The 12745-nt window shown below is 37.5% G+C and overlaps 1 protein-coding gene across 2 annotated transcripts in view; it reads left to right on the top strand.

Moving 5' to 3' along the window:
- SYNE1 (spectrin repeat containing nuclear envelope protein 1) overlaps positions 1-12745 on the top strand; it is a 304124-nt gene that overhangs the window by 234882 nt on the left and 56497 nt on the right. For both annotated transcript variants that reach the window (XM_082048748.1, XM_082048747.1), the window contains 8 exons: positions 1665-1861; positions 2864-2996; positions 3188-3370; positions 4027-4176; positions 5097-5273; positions 7988-8143; positions 11683-11838; positions 12563-12733. In XM_082048748.1, the coding sequence (XP_081904874.1) occupies positions 1665-1861; positions 2864-2996; positions 3188-3370; positions 4027-4176; positions 5097-5273; positions 7988-8143; positions 11683-11838; positions 12563-12733 (1323 nt within the window). The remainder of the gene's footprint in view (positions 1-1664; positions 1862-2863; positions 2997-3187; positions 3371-4026; positions 4177-5096; positions 5274-7987; positions 8144-11682; positions 11839-12562; positions 12734-12745) is intronic.

Here is a 12745-nt window from a genome sequence, read left to right as displayed (position 1 = left end):
AGGCTGTCAAGTTAGTGAATCCAAGCTGAATATTCCTGATTAACTTTTGGTCATTTTGACCTTGAAAATAGATTCCAATGGGATGTGCTCCATGATCTTTCCAGAGAGCAAGGTGAGGCTGAACAACCTGCAGTTCCCCAAGTTGCCTTCTCCTCAACTGTAACAGGAACTAGTAGAATAAATATAGGTTTTCTACCACATCCTGTTTTTTCAGTCTCTTCTCAAAATTAGAATTCTGATATAGTGTTTTTGTCTTGTTATACACCATACAATTTGGTTAGGGTTTTTTCATTTGTTTTCTTTTTTCATTTAACAGAAAAACATCAGACACATTTTTCTTGCAAATTGACAACTTCTCTACTCTGAATTTACGTATATTGTCCCTTTATCAGGCAGCTTTCTGCTTTTGCAATGGTATGAGAAGAACTTAAGCAATCTATTGATTGTAGGCTTTATTTTGGTTTTGTTTAATGCTAGACATTGTTTGTGTTGGTCCTGACCCTAAATTAATTCTCATCTTTTGTTTCTCTTGTCAGTTATGTAAATTAGGTTATTCAAATTCAGATTCTCAGACTCTGCTGTAGCTTAACTTTCAGTACTCTTATTTTTTTCTCTTCCTATGTGTACATTTATGTTAAAAATCCATCATAATTAATTTATTAAAATCTTGGAATTTTTTATGCTGCTCTCTAGGAGTTACACATTAATTTGTTTATATATGTTATACATAAGTACACACAGACACACACATATAAACATAAAATTCTGTTAAAATTATTAGAGCTCTACTTATGTGAAAGAAAATAAAAAGTTTGTGTTCTCACCATGACACTGGTAGTTTTGTGCATGTCATCTTCAGATTAGTTTCAGCAAAACTGAAAAGTAGGCATGCATATACATTTTGTGCTCAAGCTTACTGAAATACACAGATGTTTTGAAAATTTGTCCTATTTGTATAATGATAGTGGAATTTGGCAGGTATATTTGCCTACATATACAAATTCTTTATACATCCACAAGTCACCATTTAAATGAAATCTGTCTCTACTGCAGGCTGGATTCAGGGTACAAGTATTAAGAGCCTTTCCTTTTTCAGTGCCTTTTTTGCTTTACTGTATGGTAACAACTGGCTTCTGTGTTCAGAGATTTGGATGGGTGCATGATCTTCTCATTTGTAGCCAGGAGAGCAGATCAGTAAAAGAAGAGTTAGATGACCAGAAAACTGAAGATAGGCATTGAAAGGGCTGAAGAGTGGCGACTGTTAATAACTTAACGTTGGACACCTATAACTTTCATTGCAGTAGAGTTTTCAGCAGATGGCAGACTAAATTCTGTCATTTTAATCAATTTCTCTCAGAAATGATGTTGCCCCCCAGAGATTCTTTCGAAATTTTTCGAGTGTAAAATATGTAGACCAAGAAGGAGTTAGTCATAAGGAGGTGTCAATATTGAAGTGAGGGGGTTTTTGGCAGACTTTGTTCAGATTTTGAGCAGGTTACCTCAGGGAGTTCTAGAGCTGGAGCAGAGGAGAAAAATGTGATGTGCCCTGGTGACATTAGATATGCTACAAAATGCAATAAACTAAAAAAAAAAAAAAAAAAAGCTAAGAAAGTGTGGTAGCAGAGACGTGCAGTGCTATCTAACCTTCTCTTCTGTCATTACAGCATCTGAGATTTAACCTGACTGAACACCAACCTAAATTATACCAAGTGCTTGATGATGGGAAAAGACTCCTTTTTTCTGTCAGCTGCTCAGATCTTGAAAGTCAACTAAACCAACTAGGAGAACGCTGGTTAAATAACACCAGCATGGTTACCAAGGAGCTTCACAGGCTGGAGACAATACTAAAGCACTGGACAAGGTAATGCTGATATAATGGACAGTATAAACTTCTTCACCTGTGTTGTTCAGGTCAAAGTCATTCTTAACCTAAAACAATAGATTCGACATTTAAAGGAAAGTACATTGAGCTGTATGTGACAGTTTGACTACTCTACACTATCCTGCTTTGTTTCCATAGAATTACTATCATACTCTCTCATTTGCAATAAAACATGTACTGTATAACATCTAGTGGGAGGACATCAGAAGATATCATATTTAGATGATTGAGTTAGAGACCCCATGTGCATACAAGCTGATGAGAAAGGATGTGTGGTTTGCTAGGTGATTTGAGTAGCCTCAGCATGTTCTGGTAGGGACATTGCCACTGTGGAGTTCTTGTGGGTCTGTGTCTTTGCATATATGGAGGGGAGCATTGAGCTGCCTTTACTAATGTTCATATGCTACTTTTGAAATGAGTTATCTAAGTGATGCACAAGCTTTGTCTGCTCATAATATCGCTGGCTTGTTGGCTCACAAGAATTTGTATAAAGATCATGTGGAGACACTCTTATTCTGACATCTCAGTAGTTGCTTATCATATTAAATGATATGGAAATAGTTTCTGAACACACAAAAAAATCTGCTCTGAGGTATCTTGTAGTAAAGCTTTGGGAAGATTGTGCCTTCTAATGGAACGAAAAATCTGTTCATGTGGGTGGGGTGGGGTTCTGTTACAGATTGCCCAAACAGATTTGTAACCTAGTTTCTAGTCCTTCATTAAACTTAGTTTTTCCTCAGAGGCAAAATAAAGACGCTCTTAGGAATTGTAGGTGTAATGGCTAAAATAAGATCTTCCTGATACCATTCCTGTCTTTAAAATTGAATCATTTTTCTTTTCTGCAATTTGATTAAGGAAAGAAATTATTTTTATTTTAAATCTGGCATACAGTATCATACTTTAACATATGGAGGAGAGAGTGCTCAGTTGGAGGCCAGAAGTGATGATGACTGGTTTAGATTTCTTTAAACATCTTTACAGGTATCAAACTGAATCAAATGAACTGACACATTGGTTACAATCTGCAAAGGAGCGACTTGAGTTTTGGAGCCAGCAATCTTTGATGGTTCCTCAGGAACTGGAAACAGTCCGAGACCAACTGAACTCCTTTTTGGTAAGTCGTTCATGGACCTAGGACACCAATTACAAATAAATAACTGAGCAGATAATATGGTAACACCTTTTCTCATTGTTGAAGTAGTGAGTATACAAAAAAAAAAACACCACACAACTGCTTCTGAGGTAAAGCTTTAAGTTCAATAAACAAGTAGCTGATTATTTCCACAAAAATTGTTCTGCTTACAGGAGTTTTCAAAAGAAGTGGATGCTAAATCATCACAGAAATCTTCTGTTCTGAGTATTGGGAACCAGCTCCTCAGGCTGAAGAAGGTGGATACAGCAGCATTGCGTGCAGGATTGTCCCACATTGACAGTCAGTGGACAGAACTGCTCACACAAATCCCAGCAGTACAAGAGAAATTGCACCAGGTGAGGAAGGCCAGTGATGGCCTTTTATGTTCCATAAAATTCAGACCATACTGTTGGCACTGCTTTCAAGAGATAGCTGTTCCATTCCCCCATTTATCCATGTGAGGCAAGATAGGAACAATGTTATTCCTGGTTTAATGTGGGAAAGCTTATACTTAGGTACAAATCCTGTCTGCTCATACTGTCTAACACCAATTGATGTTAATTTCAGACTTTCACAGTTATATTTGTTAAATTTTAACCAAAGAACAGGTGAGAGTTTTTTCAACACATTGGTACATCTATTCATTAGCTGTTTACAAAGGCACAAAAAGTGTAGCTTAAAATCGATACATAATTATGGAGTGAGAATGCAGAACCTTTAAGAAGTCAGAAATTGAATCGTTGAGTTTCTCCAGTTCCTTTGTACAATGAAGTATGGAAATAAGAAGCCTTTAATATATTTTCTTATTAGAATGCATGTAGTTATAGAATATATCTCCTACTGTTTTGGTTTTTTTTTTACTTATTTTCATTTTATAAATTTCAGTGATGTTAGGATTGTAGAATAACATTATAATAAGACCACATAAAGGAAGTGTACTATGGTGATGCAAAGCAAGAAATTCTTAGCCATTTTCTTCACAACATGCGTATTAAAAGTATTATCTCTACAGCTTCAGATGGACAAAATTCCTTCTCGCCATGCTATCACTGAAGTTATGAGTTGGATTTCCCTGATGGAAAATGTCATTCATCAGGATGAAGAGAATATAAAAAATGTAGTAGGACAGCAAGTCATTCAGGATTATGTCCGGAAGTACAAGGTACTGAGTGGAAATGTTATTGATTAAGGAAAACAAAACAAAAACCCACCACAAGCAACAACAAACCACAACAAATTACATTGCAGAGTGGTTAGAATTGTACACAAGTTAGAACTGGCTAATATTTGATACTGTGGAAAGCCAAAATTACTGTTTAGTTATGGCAGGAGTATAACCTTAATTTCCAGGTAAATCCAAAGCAATATGCATGTGATTGAACCTTATCAGATCTGTCTTTCTCCTAAAACCACAAAGCACTTTGCAAATTATGTAAGTTGCTTTATAAGTTGTCTGCAGAATATCACCTTCTTCTCAAAGTGTAGCCTGTTCTTGAATTGAAGGTGGCCAGTGATTTACAGATCAAGAATAATTTGATCAGAATCTGAGGTGATAATGAAAGATATTATATCTTGAGATAACTATTGAGGAGAATAGATGTAACACAATTTCATTTCTGGCAGCATGCTGGCAGCATGCTTGTAATAGATCTGCGTGCAGTGACTTTCTTCTCAATGTCAGATTTGCTTCACTAGTCTCCTGAAAAACCACTTCTTGCTATTATTTTTTGGTTTTGTATTAAAAAATTTAAGACTAAATAAAGTGAAAAAAAGTAATATGTACTCAGTTTTCCTTAAATCCAATCCTTGAGACCAAATCAATAAGTTTACAGATACATTTATTTATTTTGGAGGGAGGGGCAGGGTGGAAGGCAGATTCTTTGCTCCAAAGATAGTGTATTGCTGCTTTATTTCTCAATAGGAAAAGTAACACTGTTTTTAATTGCTGTTCAGTTGCTAAAAATCCTTTTAGCAAAATTGTGATAAAGTTGTAATTTGCAAACAATTTTCCTCTGTTTCACTGGAGGATGAGAAATTACAGTACTTATGATTTGGATTGTTTATTGCTTTCTTTTCTAATAGGGTTTCAAGATAGATTTAAATTGCAAACAATTGACGGTGGACTTTGTGAACCAATCAGTGCTACAAATTAGCAGCCAGGATGTTGAAAGTAAACGTAGCGACAAAACTGATTTTGCAGAACAGCTTGGAGCAATGAACAGACGTTGGCAGATCCTGCAAGGCCTGATAACAGAAAAGGTAAAGAGAAAAAACTAGCTCCTCTGTAGTGAACTTTCAAAATACATAGAACTATAGGATTATAACAGTTAGAAGCTTCTGCAGATCATCTAGTCAAACCTCGTGCTCAAACAGAGCTCGCTTTACAGTTAGATCAGATTGCACAGGGACTTATTTGGCTGGGTTCTTAAAATCTCCAAGGACAGATTCCACACCCTGTCTGGGCAGCTCATTCCCGTACTTAACCACTCTTGTGGTGGACAAGTCTTTTTCTTGTTCCCAATCAGAATTTCCCTTTTTGCAACTTGTGAGTATTATCCCTTCTCTTTTTAATGCTCATCTCTAAGAGTAATCTACCTCTGTGTTCCACATACCTTCCCGTAAGGAGTGGACAGTACAGTGAGGTGCTTTCTTTCTTCAACCTTTTCTCCAGGTTGAATGAAGCCAGCCTCTCCTCATATGTCATATGCTCCAGCTCCCTAATGACCTTGGTGACCATTCACTTAGTTTGTCAATCTCTCCTGTGCACTGGAGGGCCCAAAATGGGTCATAAATGTCAAGAAGAAGTAAAGAACCACTTTGCTTTACCTGCTGTGTGCACTGTCAGTAATCTAACACAGGATGCAGTTGGTCTTCATCAGCACAACTACACACTGCTCATTTATTTTGTTCAAGTTTTTACCCACCATAGCCCCTTGGTCCTTCTCTTCTATCCAGCCTGCTGTCAGCCTGTATTTTTGCATGAGGTTATTTTGTCGCAGAGGCAGGACTTTACATTTGTCTTTTCTGAATTTCATGAGTATTGATAAGCCTGTTCCTCTGTCTCATTGAGTTTTCTCTGAATGGCAGCCCTACTCTCTAACATATCAACTACTTCTCCCAAATCAGTGTCATCTATGAATCTGCTGAAAGCACAGTCCACCATGTCATTCAGTTTATCAATGAAGGTATTAATATCAACCCCGGGACTGACCCTGAAGATGCCTCTTGTAAATGGCTGCCAGATAGATATTGAAATATTTAGCACTAGCCTTTAAGCCTGATGACTCTGATCAGTTCATTCATTTGTAGACCTCCCATCCAGCCCATGTCTCCTAGGTTTTGCTGGCCTACGGGTACCATAACAAAACTCTTACAAAATCCGAAGGTAAACAGCATCTACTAGTCATCACTTGTCCACAGGGTCAGTCATATTATAACAGCAGAGGCAATCAGCTAAGTCAGGCACAATTTGCCCTTGATAAGACTATGCTCGTTCCTCCTACTTGTTCTTTATGCACATGGGAATGTCTTTTGGCAGGATTTGCTGTGTAGCCTTTTTCCAGTCACCAGCAACTTCCTCCAACCACCAGGACCTTCTAAAGGTGCAGCAGCCTTGAAGTTATATTGACACCTTTGGATGCATCTTGTCTGTTTCTGTGGACTTTTATATGTCTAGCTTCCTTAAGCAGCCCCTAATTCTTTCTTCCTCTACCATGAGTAGTAATTCTGTATGCCAAAATTTGTTAGTTGGCATGAAGACCCGGGAAGCACGGAGGGAGACCTTTTCAGTAAGATCAGAGCAAAGAAGACACTGTGTGCCTCAGACTATTCTCTGGTTTCTCATTAGTTGCTGATGTACTTGTGAAGAGTAACCAGAAGGACCTCTCTCCCTCACTAGTTAGTTCCAGCCAAGATTCTCCTTTCCTAACATCAGCCCTGCATGGCCAGGCCATGCTTCTAGGCCCATTCTTTGCAATCTGCTTCCTGTGGATTTGTCATTTTTGTGACTTGAGGAAGCTGTCCTTGAAGATCAACCAGCTTCCTGGACTCCTTTGTCCTTCAGTACAGCTTCCCATGGGATTATGTTTACCTGAACAAACCAAAGTCTGCTATTCTAAGGATCTTCAGTCTGCTACCTGCTTTCCTTACTTCACTCACAGCTGTCTCATTGTCCCTGTGGCCAAGGCTGCTGCTGACGATCACATCCTTAACCAGTTCTAATTAAGACTACAGCTAATTAAGATGGCTCATTTCCCTAGACTGGAGTTTGTCTTAAGCAATATGAATGCTTTTTAAGGCGATGCTGCTGCTTTAAATTTATCCCTCCCCTTCCTTTCTTTCCTTTCTTTCCTTTCTTTCCTTTCTTTCCTTTCTTTCCTTTCTTTCCTTTCTTTCCTTTCTTTCCTTTCTTTCCTTTCTTTCCTTTCTTTCCTTTCTTTCCTTTCTTTCCTTTCTTTCCTTTATTTTCCTTCTTTTTTTTAAGGATAGAGTGCTATCTCATTAGCTGTTAAGTAACACCTAGAACAATCAGAATTATCTAAGTAACTTTAAAGCAGTCAGTTGACAAAGGAGGTAATATAAATCTTCATCTGCCTTACCAGAGTTATCAGTAAGGAATAGAAAATGTGTATGTGTGTGCTTAGTTTTGTTTGGGAAATCCTGAGGTCCTGGACCTCTGATAAGAATTCCACTTCGCAGAAGTGTTGTGCTAAAGTGTTAGCTTCTTTCAGTGTGTCATAATATTTTAATATGTTATCTCTTTATATTATTACTTGATAAACCATGTTTTATGATTATGAACTCTTTTACAAATAGCAGATATATTTAAAATTGAATGCAGATATTATTTTTAAATTCTGAAAGCACTGAATTCTGAGAAGGCACTGGTCAGCATTGGTCTTCACTGATTTATTTAATTGACCCAACAGTAAATATAATTGTATGAGAAAGTATATACTCATATTTCTTGGCAGATCCAGCTATTGGAAGGTCTGCAGGAGTCCTGGACAGAGTATGAAAATAATGTGCAGTGCCTAAAAACTTGGTTTGAAACCCAAGAGAAAAAGCTGAAACAGCAACAGCTAATTGGAGACCAGGCTTCGGTACAGAATGCTTTGAAAGACTGTCAGGTAATGTCTCCTTATAAATAACAATATTCTCTTTCCAACAGTTGGAAACAGCAGTCAATAAAGCCATGTGAAATCTTCATACCAGTGAAGTCAGTGACAGAGCTCCCCTTTGCTTCAGTGAGGGAGAGATTTCATTCCTAATGTGCAAGCAATAAGAAAGGAGGAAGGAACAATAATGTCCCAAAGATTTTTAAAAGCAACCAAAGTCATTCTTTTTGCATTGTGCATTAAAGCATGGACATTTCCAAGGGTGCCAGCTGTACGGAATTAGAAGGCCATTAAAGGAATATGTTCCCATTCCTGTTTAGCCAGTCTTACGCAACTTGATGTCATGAACACCACGCTTGACTAGCTGGAAACTTGTTTTTTCCTGCCTTATCATGACCTTTCCTTCACTCTCCCTTTTTTTCTATTCTTTTTCCACTTGATATATGCCACCTAACTATTCAAAGAAAAATGCCAGAATCCAAGAAGGTTTTATGTTTTTATTAAAAATGTGTTTGGAATATTTTTTTTCCAAATATTCAACTATCCAGGAAAGGAAATAGTGTTGGATTCCCTTTTGCATTCAGATAACTGAAGGAGAATCGTGATTATGATGGACAAAGATGGGATGAGGCAAAGCTCAGCTATATATAATACACATAAGTTCAGAACCACCTCAGTTTTTCATGTGAAATTAATACAAGAATTACACAAAAGTGAACAGAGTATCACAATTGACTCTGAACGTCTTACTCAGAATAGCACATATTTAAATAGAAGCTTGCTTCTGGAGCTGTCAGACTAGAGTTCAAACTTACAGGGTATAGGCAAACCAGATCTTTCTGAATTTATAAACAAGGCCTCTACCTGGTATCAGGCATCAGATAATTTTCGCTCAGAAGTATTTTGCTCTACCAGAAACTAAATAATAAATTTTACACCAGATCAAATGTGTAATTAGACTCTGTCACAACAATTGTATGCCCAAAATCTTGGTGTTCTTACCCCATTGAAAGAAAGTAAGAAAGTGTGTTTACCTTGCTGCGGCTGTCATTGCTGTATGCATTTAATGAATGGGATGAAAATGATCTTGCTGATAAGACTTCACAAACAGAACAGCTGAAAGTCTATTTAAATGAAATGCATAAGAGAATTTAATCTATATTCACCAATGTGTTAAACTCATCTTTGTTTTCTGTAAAGGCAAATAATTGGCTAGGCCAGATATGTTTTTTCTTATGTTTTCAAACTGCTTTGCACTGCTTAGATTTAATTCAGGTATCTTTATGGTTTCAGCACAATAAGCCCATATGACTGAGGCAAGGGTAATTTAGTGTAGCCTGACATACATGTCAGGCTGTGCTTGGCTGGAGTTCAAAGCTGAATCTGATTTATCACCTTTATGGTTCCTTTTGGTCAGGGAAGCTGGAGAGCCATTTATGCATGGCAAGACTTTGATCAGCAGAGAAACAAATTGTTTAAGAAATAACTGTATCAGACACTCCCAGGTATTCGGTTCAACTAGTACAAAAGCTGCAGTTTATTTATTAACCAATGTTAGTTGCTGTCTAGTGTCATATTAATAAGTGAAGGCAATTATTTTTTTTCCATCACAAATCAGAAAGAGTAGTAGGTCTTTACTGAAGCTGTGAGTTTAAAATTATGAATAAGAAACCCCTTTTCACAGAGAAACAGGAATATTTGCTATTCTTGGTGTTTGAAACTTTTCCCTGTTTTAGATTCTGAATTTTGGAGCAACCTTGCACAAACTTAAATGCCTTTTTTAATGTTTAAATCCACATTTTGGAAAGTCAAATTTACTATATACAACTAATCAGTGTTTGCTCTGTTGTCAGCTGGTAAAAAAAATGCATTCCTACAAGGCTGTAGTCTCAAACAAGGTCATGGCTAGAAGTTTGAAGAAATATGAAATAATACAGAAGGAAAAGCTAAGAATAAACAGTACAGCAAAAATGCTCTCACATATATGTATGTAGAAAAAAGTGTGTTGTATATGTGCAAGGATAAATTCTGTTAATGGCAAGTTTTTTTTAAGACTAGTCAGAATTTGATTTTGAATACTCTGCCCACTCTCTACAATGTAAAGTCTGTTATGGCAGTGCTTCACTTGGTGTTTTCTGGATTCATAGCAGAAGAGTAATTTATTGAAAGACAGGGGTTTTCAGTTTGCCCAGAGTTTTATTGTGGTGGTTTCTTTTCCTGATGGTCTGTCAAAAGGCTTGCAGAAAATTAAAATATGACCTGAGATGACAAGATGTACTAATTAATGTAGGGGCATTACAAGATTGCTCTCACCTCACAGTCTGCTTTCTATATCACACTGACTACTTAACGTCCAGACAGGTAAACACAAATTTGTGCTGGCCTGAAGTCTGCAAGCCACACTTTCCTCCTCTGCTCAGACTCAGCATTGGCACTATTTGAAGCTACACAGCTTCCGTATGAGTCAGAGGACTTTCTTGGATCTCCATGCCATGAAATTACTTAGGTAGTTTCCTGGCTAGGAATGAGTTTATGGGAACATGCTTTGTGGCTCATGGTTGCTCACCAAGTGTTGTCTTCTCTCCTTCAGTTTTTAACTTCATTTGTATGCTATGAGGAAGACCACAGGCTTGGTGACTAGGAAATGTTACGTTGATAAAACATGATAAAACTCGTGAACTTTGAATCAGCATTTCCATGACTCATTCAATGTCATCTTAAGTCAGCAACACAGTCAGCACTTGCCTGAAGCAGCAAAACAAGCCACTAACAAGTTTTCATGGCCTCAGTGCTGATGTACTCAGCCCTGTTTTCTTCAGCTGTTTTTCAGGCCAACCATTTATTTTTCTTCCCATTTTCTTGTGTTAGTGTGTGGGAACACTGAGCAGAGCGAAACGCTGTCAAGCTTGTTAATGCTTCCCAATGGCATGCAACTTGGAGGAGGCAATAAAGAAAATTCCTGCAGTCTCTTGCTTCTTGTCCTTGGCTGGACTCCAGTGAACTTGTCATCTAGAAAAAGGGAAGGTTTGCTGTCCTCAGGCAAGGGGCTTTGCTGGGGCCTGGTAAAGGAATAAAGGGAAGACATAGCAAATTGACATCTTTCCCTAGGAAGTAATTTCATCCTTTTCCTTGGGTGGCAGAATTCCTTTTTTTCCAGAGGCTTGAGGCAGCTTTGGATTATTAAAAAGCCCTCTCAGTGTTCTAGGACAATCTACAACACACAGTAATTTTCCCATGTATTCAAACAGCCCTATTTTTAATGAGTTTTGGACTCTTACATGAAAGCAGAAGATTACACAGAAGTTTAATACAGAGGACAGGCTTCTATTTAAACTAAAGGCCAACAGCTATGCTCTAAAGGGAACATAAAATATTAAATAACATCACTTATGAGTTATGATTCTCTTGAGAATAAAAGGCCAGAGTATGGAAGTGTGACTTTCCTATTTTTTAAACTAAGGTGCTTGTGGGCATGTTTTCTATCTCAAGACATTATCTAGCAAATTAAACGAAGAAAAATGCTCACATACCTTTTCTTTTTTTCTTTCCAGGAATTAGAAGAATCAATAAGAACAAAAGAAAAAGAAGTAGAAAATGTAGAACAGAGTGGTCTTTCTTTGATACAGAACAAGAAGGAAGAAGTCTCTTCTGCAGTTATGAATACACTGCAAGAAATTAACCATTCCTGGGCCAATTTGGATCACATGGTAAAAGAATCATCAAGGGGCAAAAATTGTAGCTCCAGAAATAGAGCATGGAAGAGAGGAAGAGTTAGAAGTTTGCAGCTAGTGGATTTCTTCTGTATTGTAAGGAAAGAGATTCTGAATTGTGTCACTGTTTCCATCCATACCCAAGTTTGTGTGTACACTCCGTATAAAATGAGTAATTTCCTATTTCAAGGATGCTTTTAATCCTTGTATTTGAAGCTTTTTAGATGTGTCCTGACGTTTACAGGAAAAGTACCAAATGATCTGTAAGGAACGACGTTTTCAAACACACAGATCTCACAGAATAAGGAAGAGATCAGCATTGTCATTATCCAGAGCTTGATCAACATCAGTTCGCCTTCTCAGGAGGAATGCAGTGTGTTAGTGCTACCTTTTCTGCTGGTAGTGGTACCTTTATTTAGTTAGTGGTACTTTTTCTGATTTGCCTGCTCTAGGGCTAAGTGTTTCATAGTCTTAAGTGATATCTCTTCATCCTGCTTTGGACCAAAGTAGAATGGACTTGGTATCTTCTCAGTCCCAGCAAATCAAACAGAACATTATGCTGTACCTAGTGTAAACCCAGCAAAATCTTCATTTCTACAACAGGATTAAGAGTGGACATGTAGAACAAGTAGTATCTAAGATCAAAAGGAAGGAAATAATTTAAACAAAACCCAAATATCTTGAATGCTTTTCGTTTTTCTTTGTTTCTCCCTCCTCCTAGGTTAGCCAACTGAAGACACTGTTGCAATCTGTTCTTGATCAGTGGAGCATTTACAAAGTGGCTTATGAAGAATTGAATAGTTATCTGACAGAAGCCAGATATTCTTTGTCCCGTTTTTGTCTTCTTACTGGTTCTTTGGAAGCTGTGAAAGTCCAAGTTGATAACCTTCAGGTGAAAAAAATA

The sequence above is a fragment of the Streptopelia decaocto genome (assembly GCF_964273445.1).
Source record: "Streptopelia decaocto genome assembly, chromosome: 3".
Taxonomy (NCBI): Eukaryota; Metazoa; Chordata; class Aves; order Columbiformes; family Columbidae; genus Streptopelia; species Streptopelia decaocto.
This window is presented reverse-complemented; position numbering and strand designations above follow the sequence as displayed.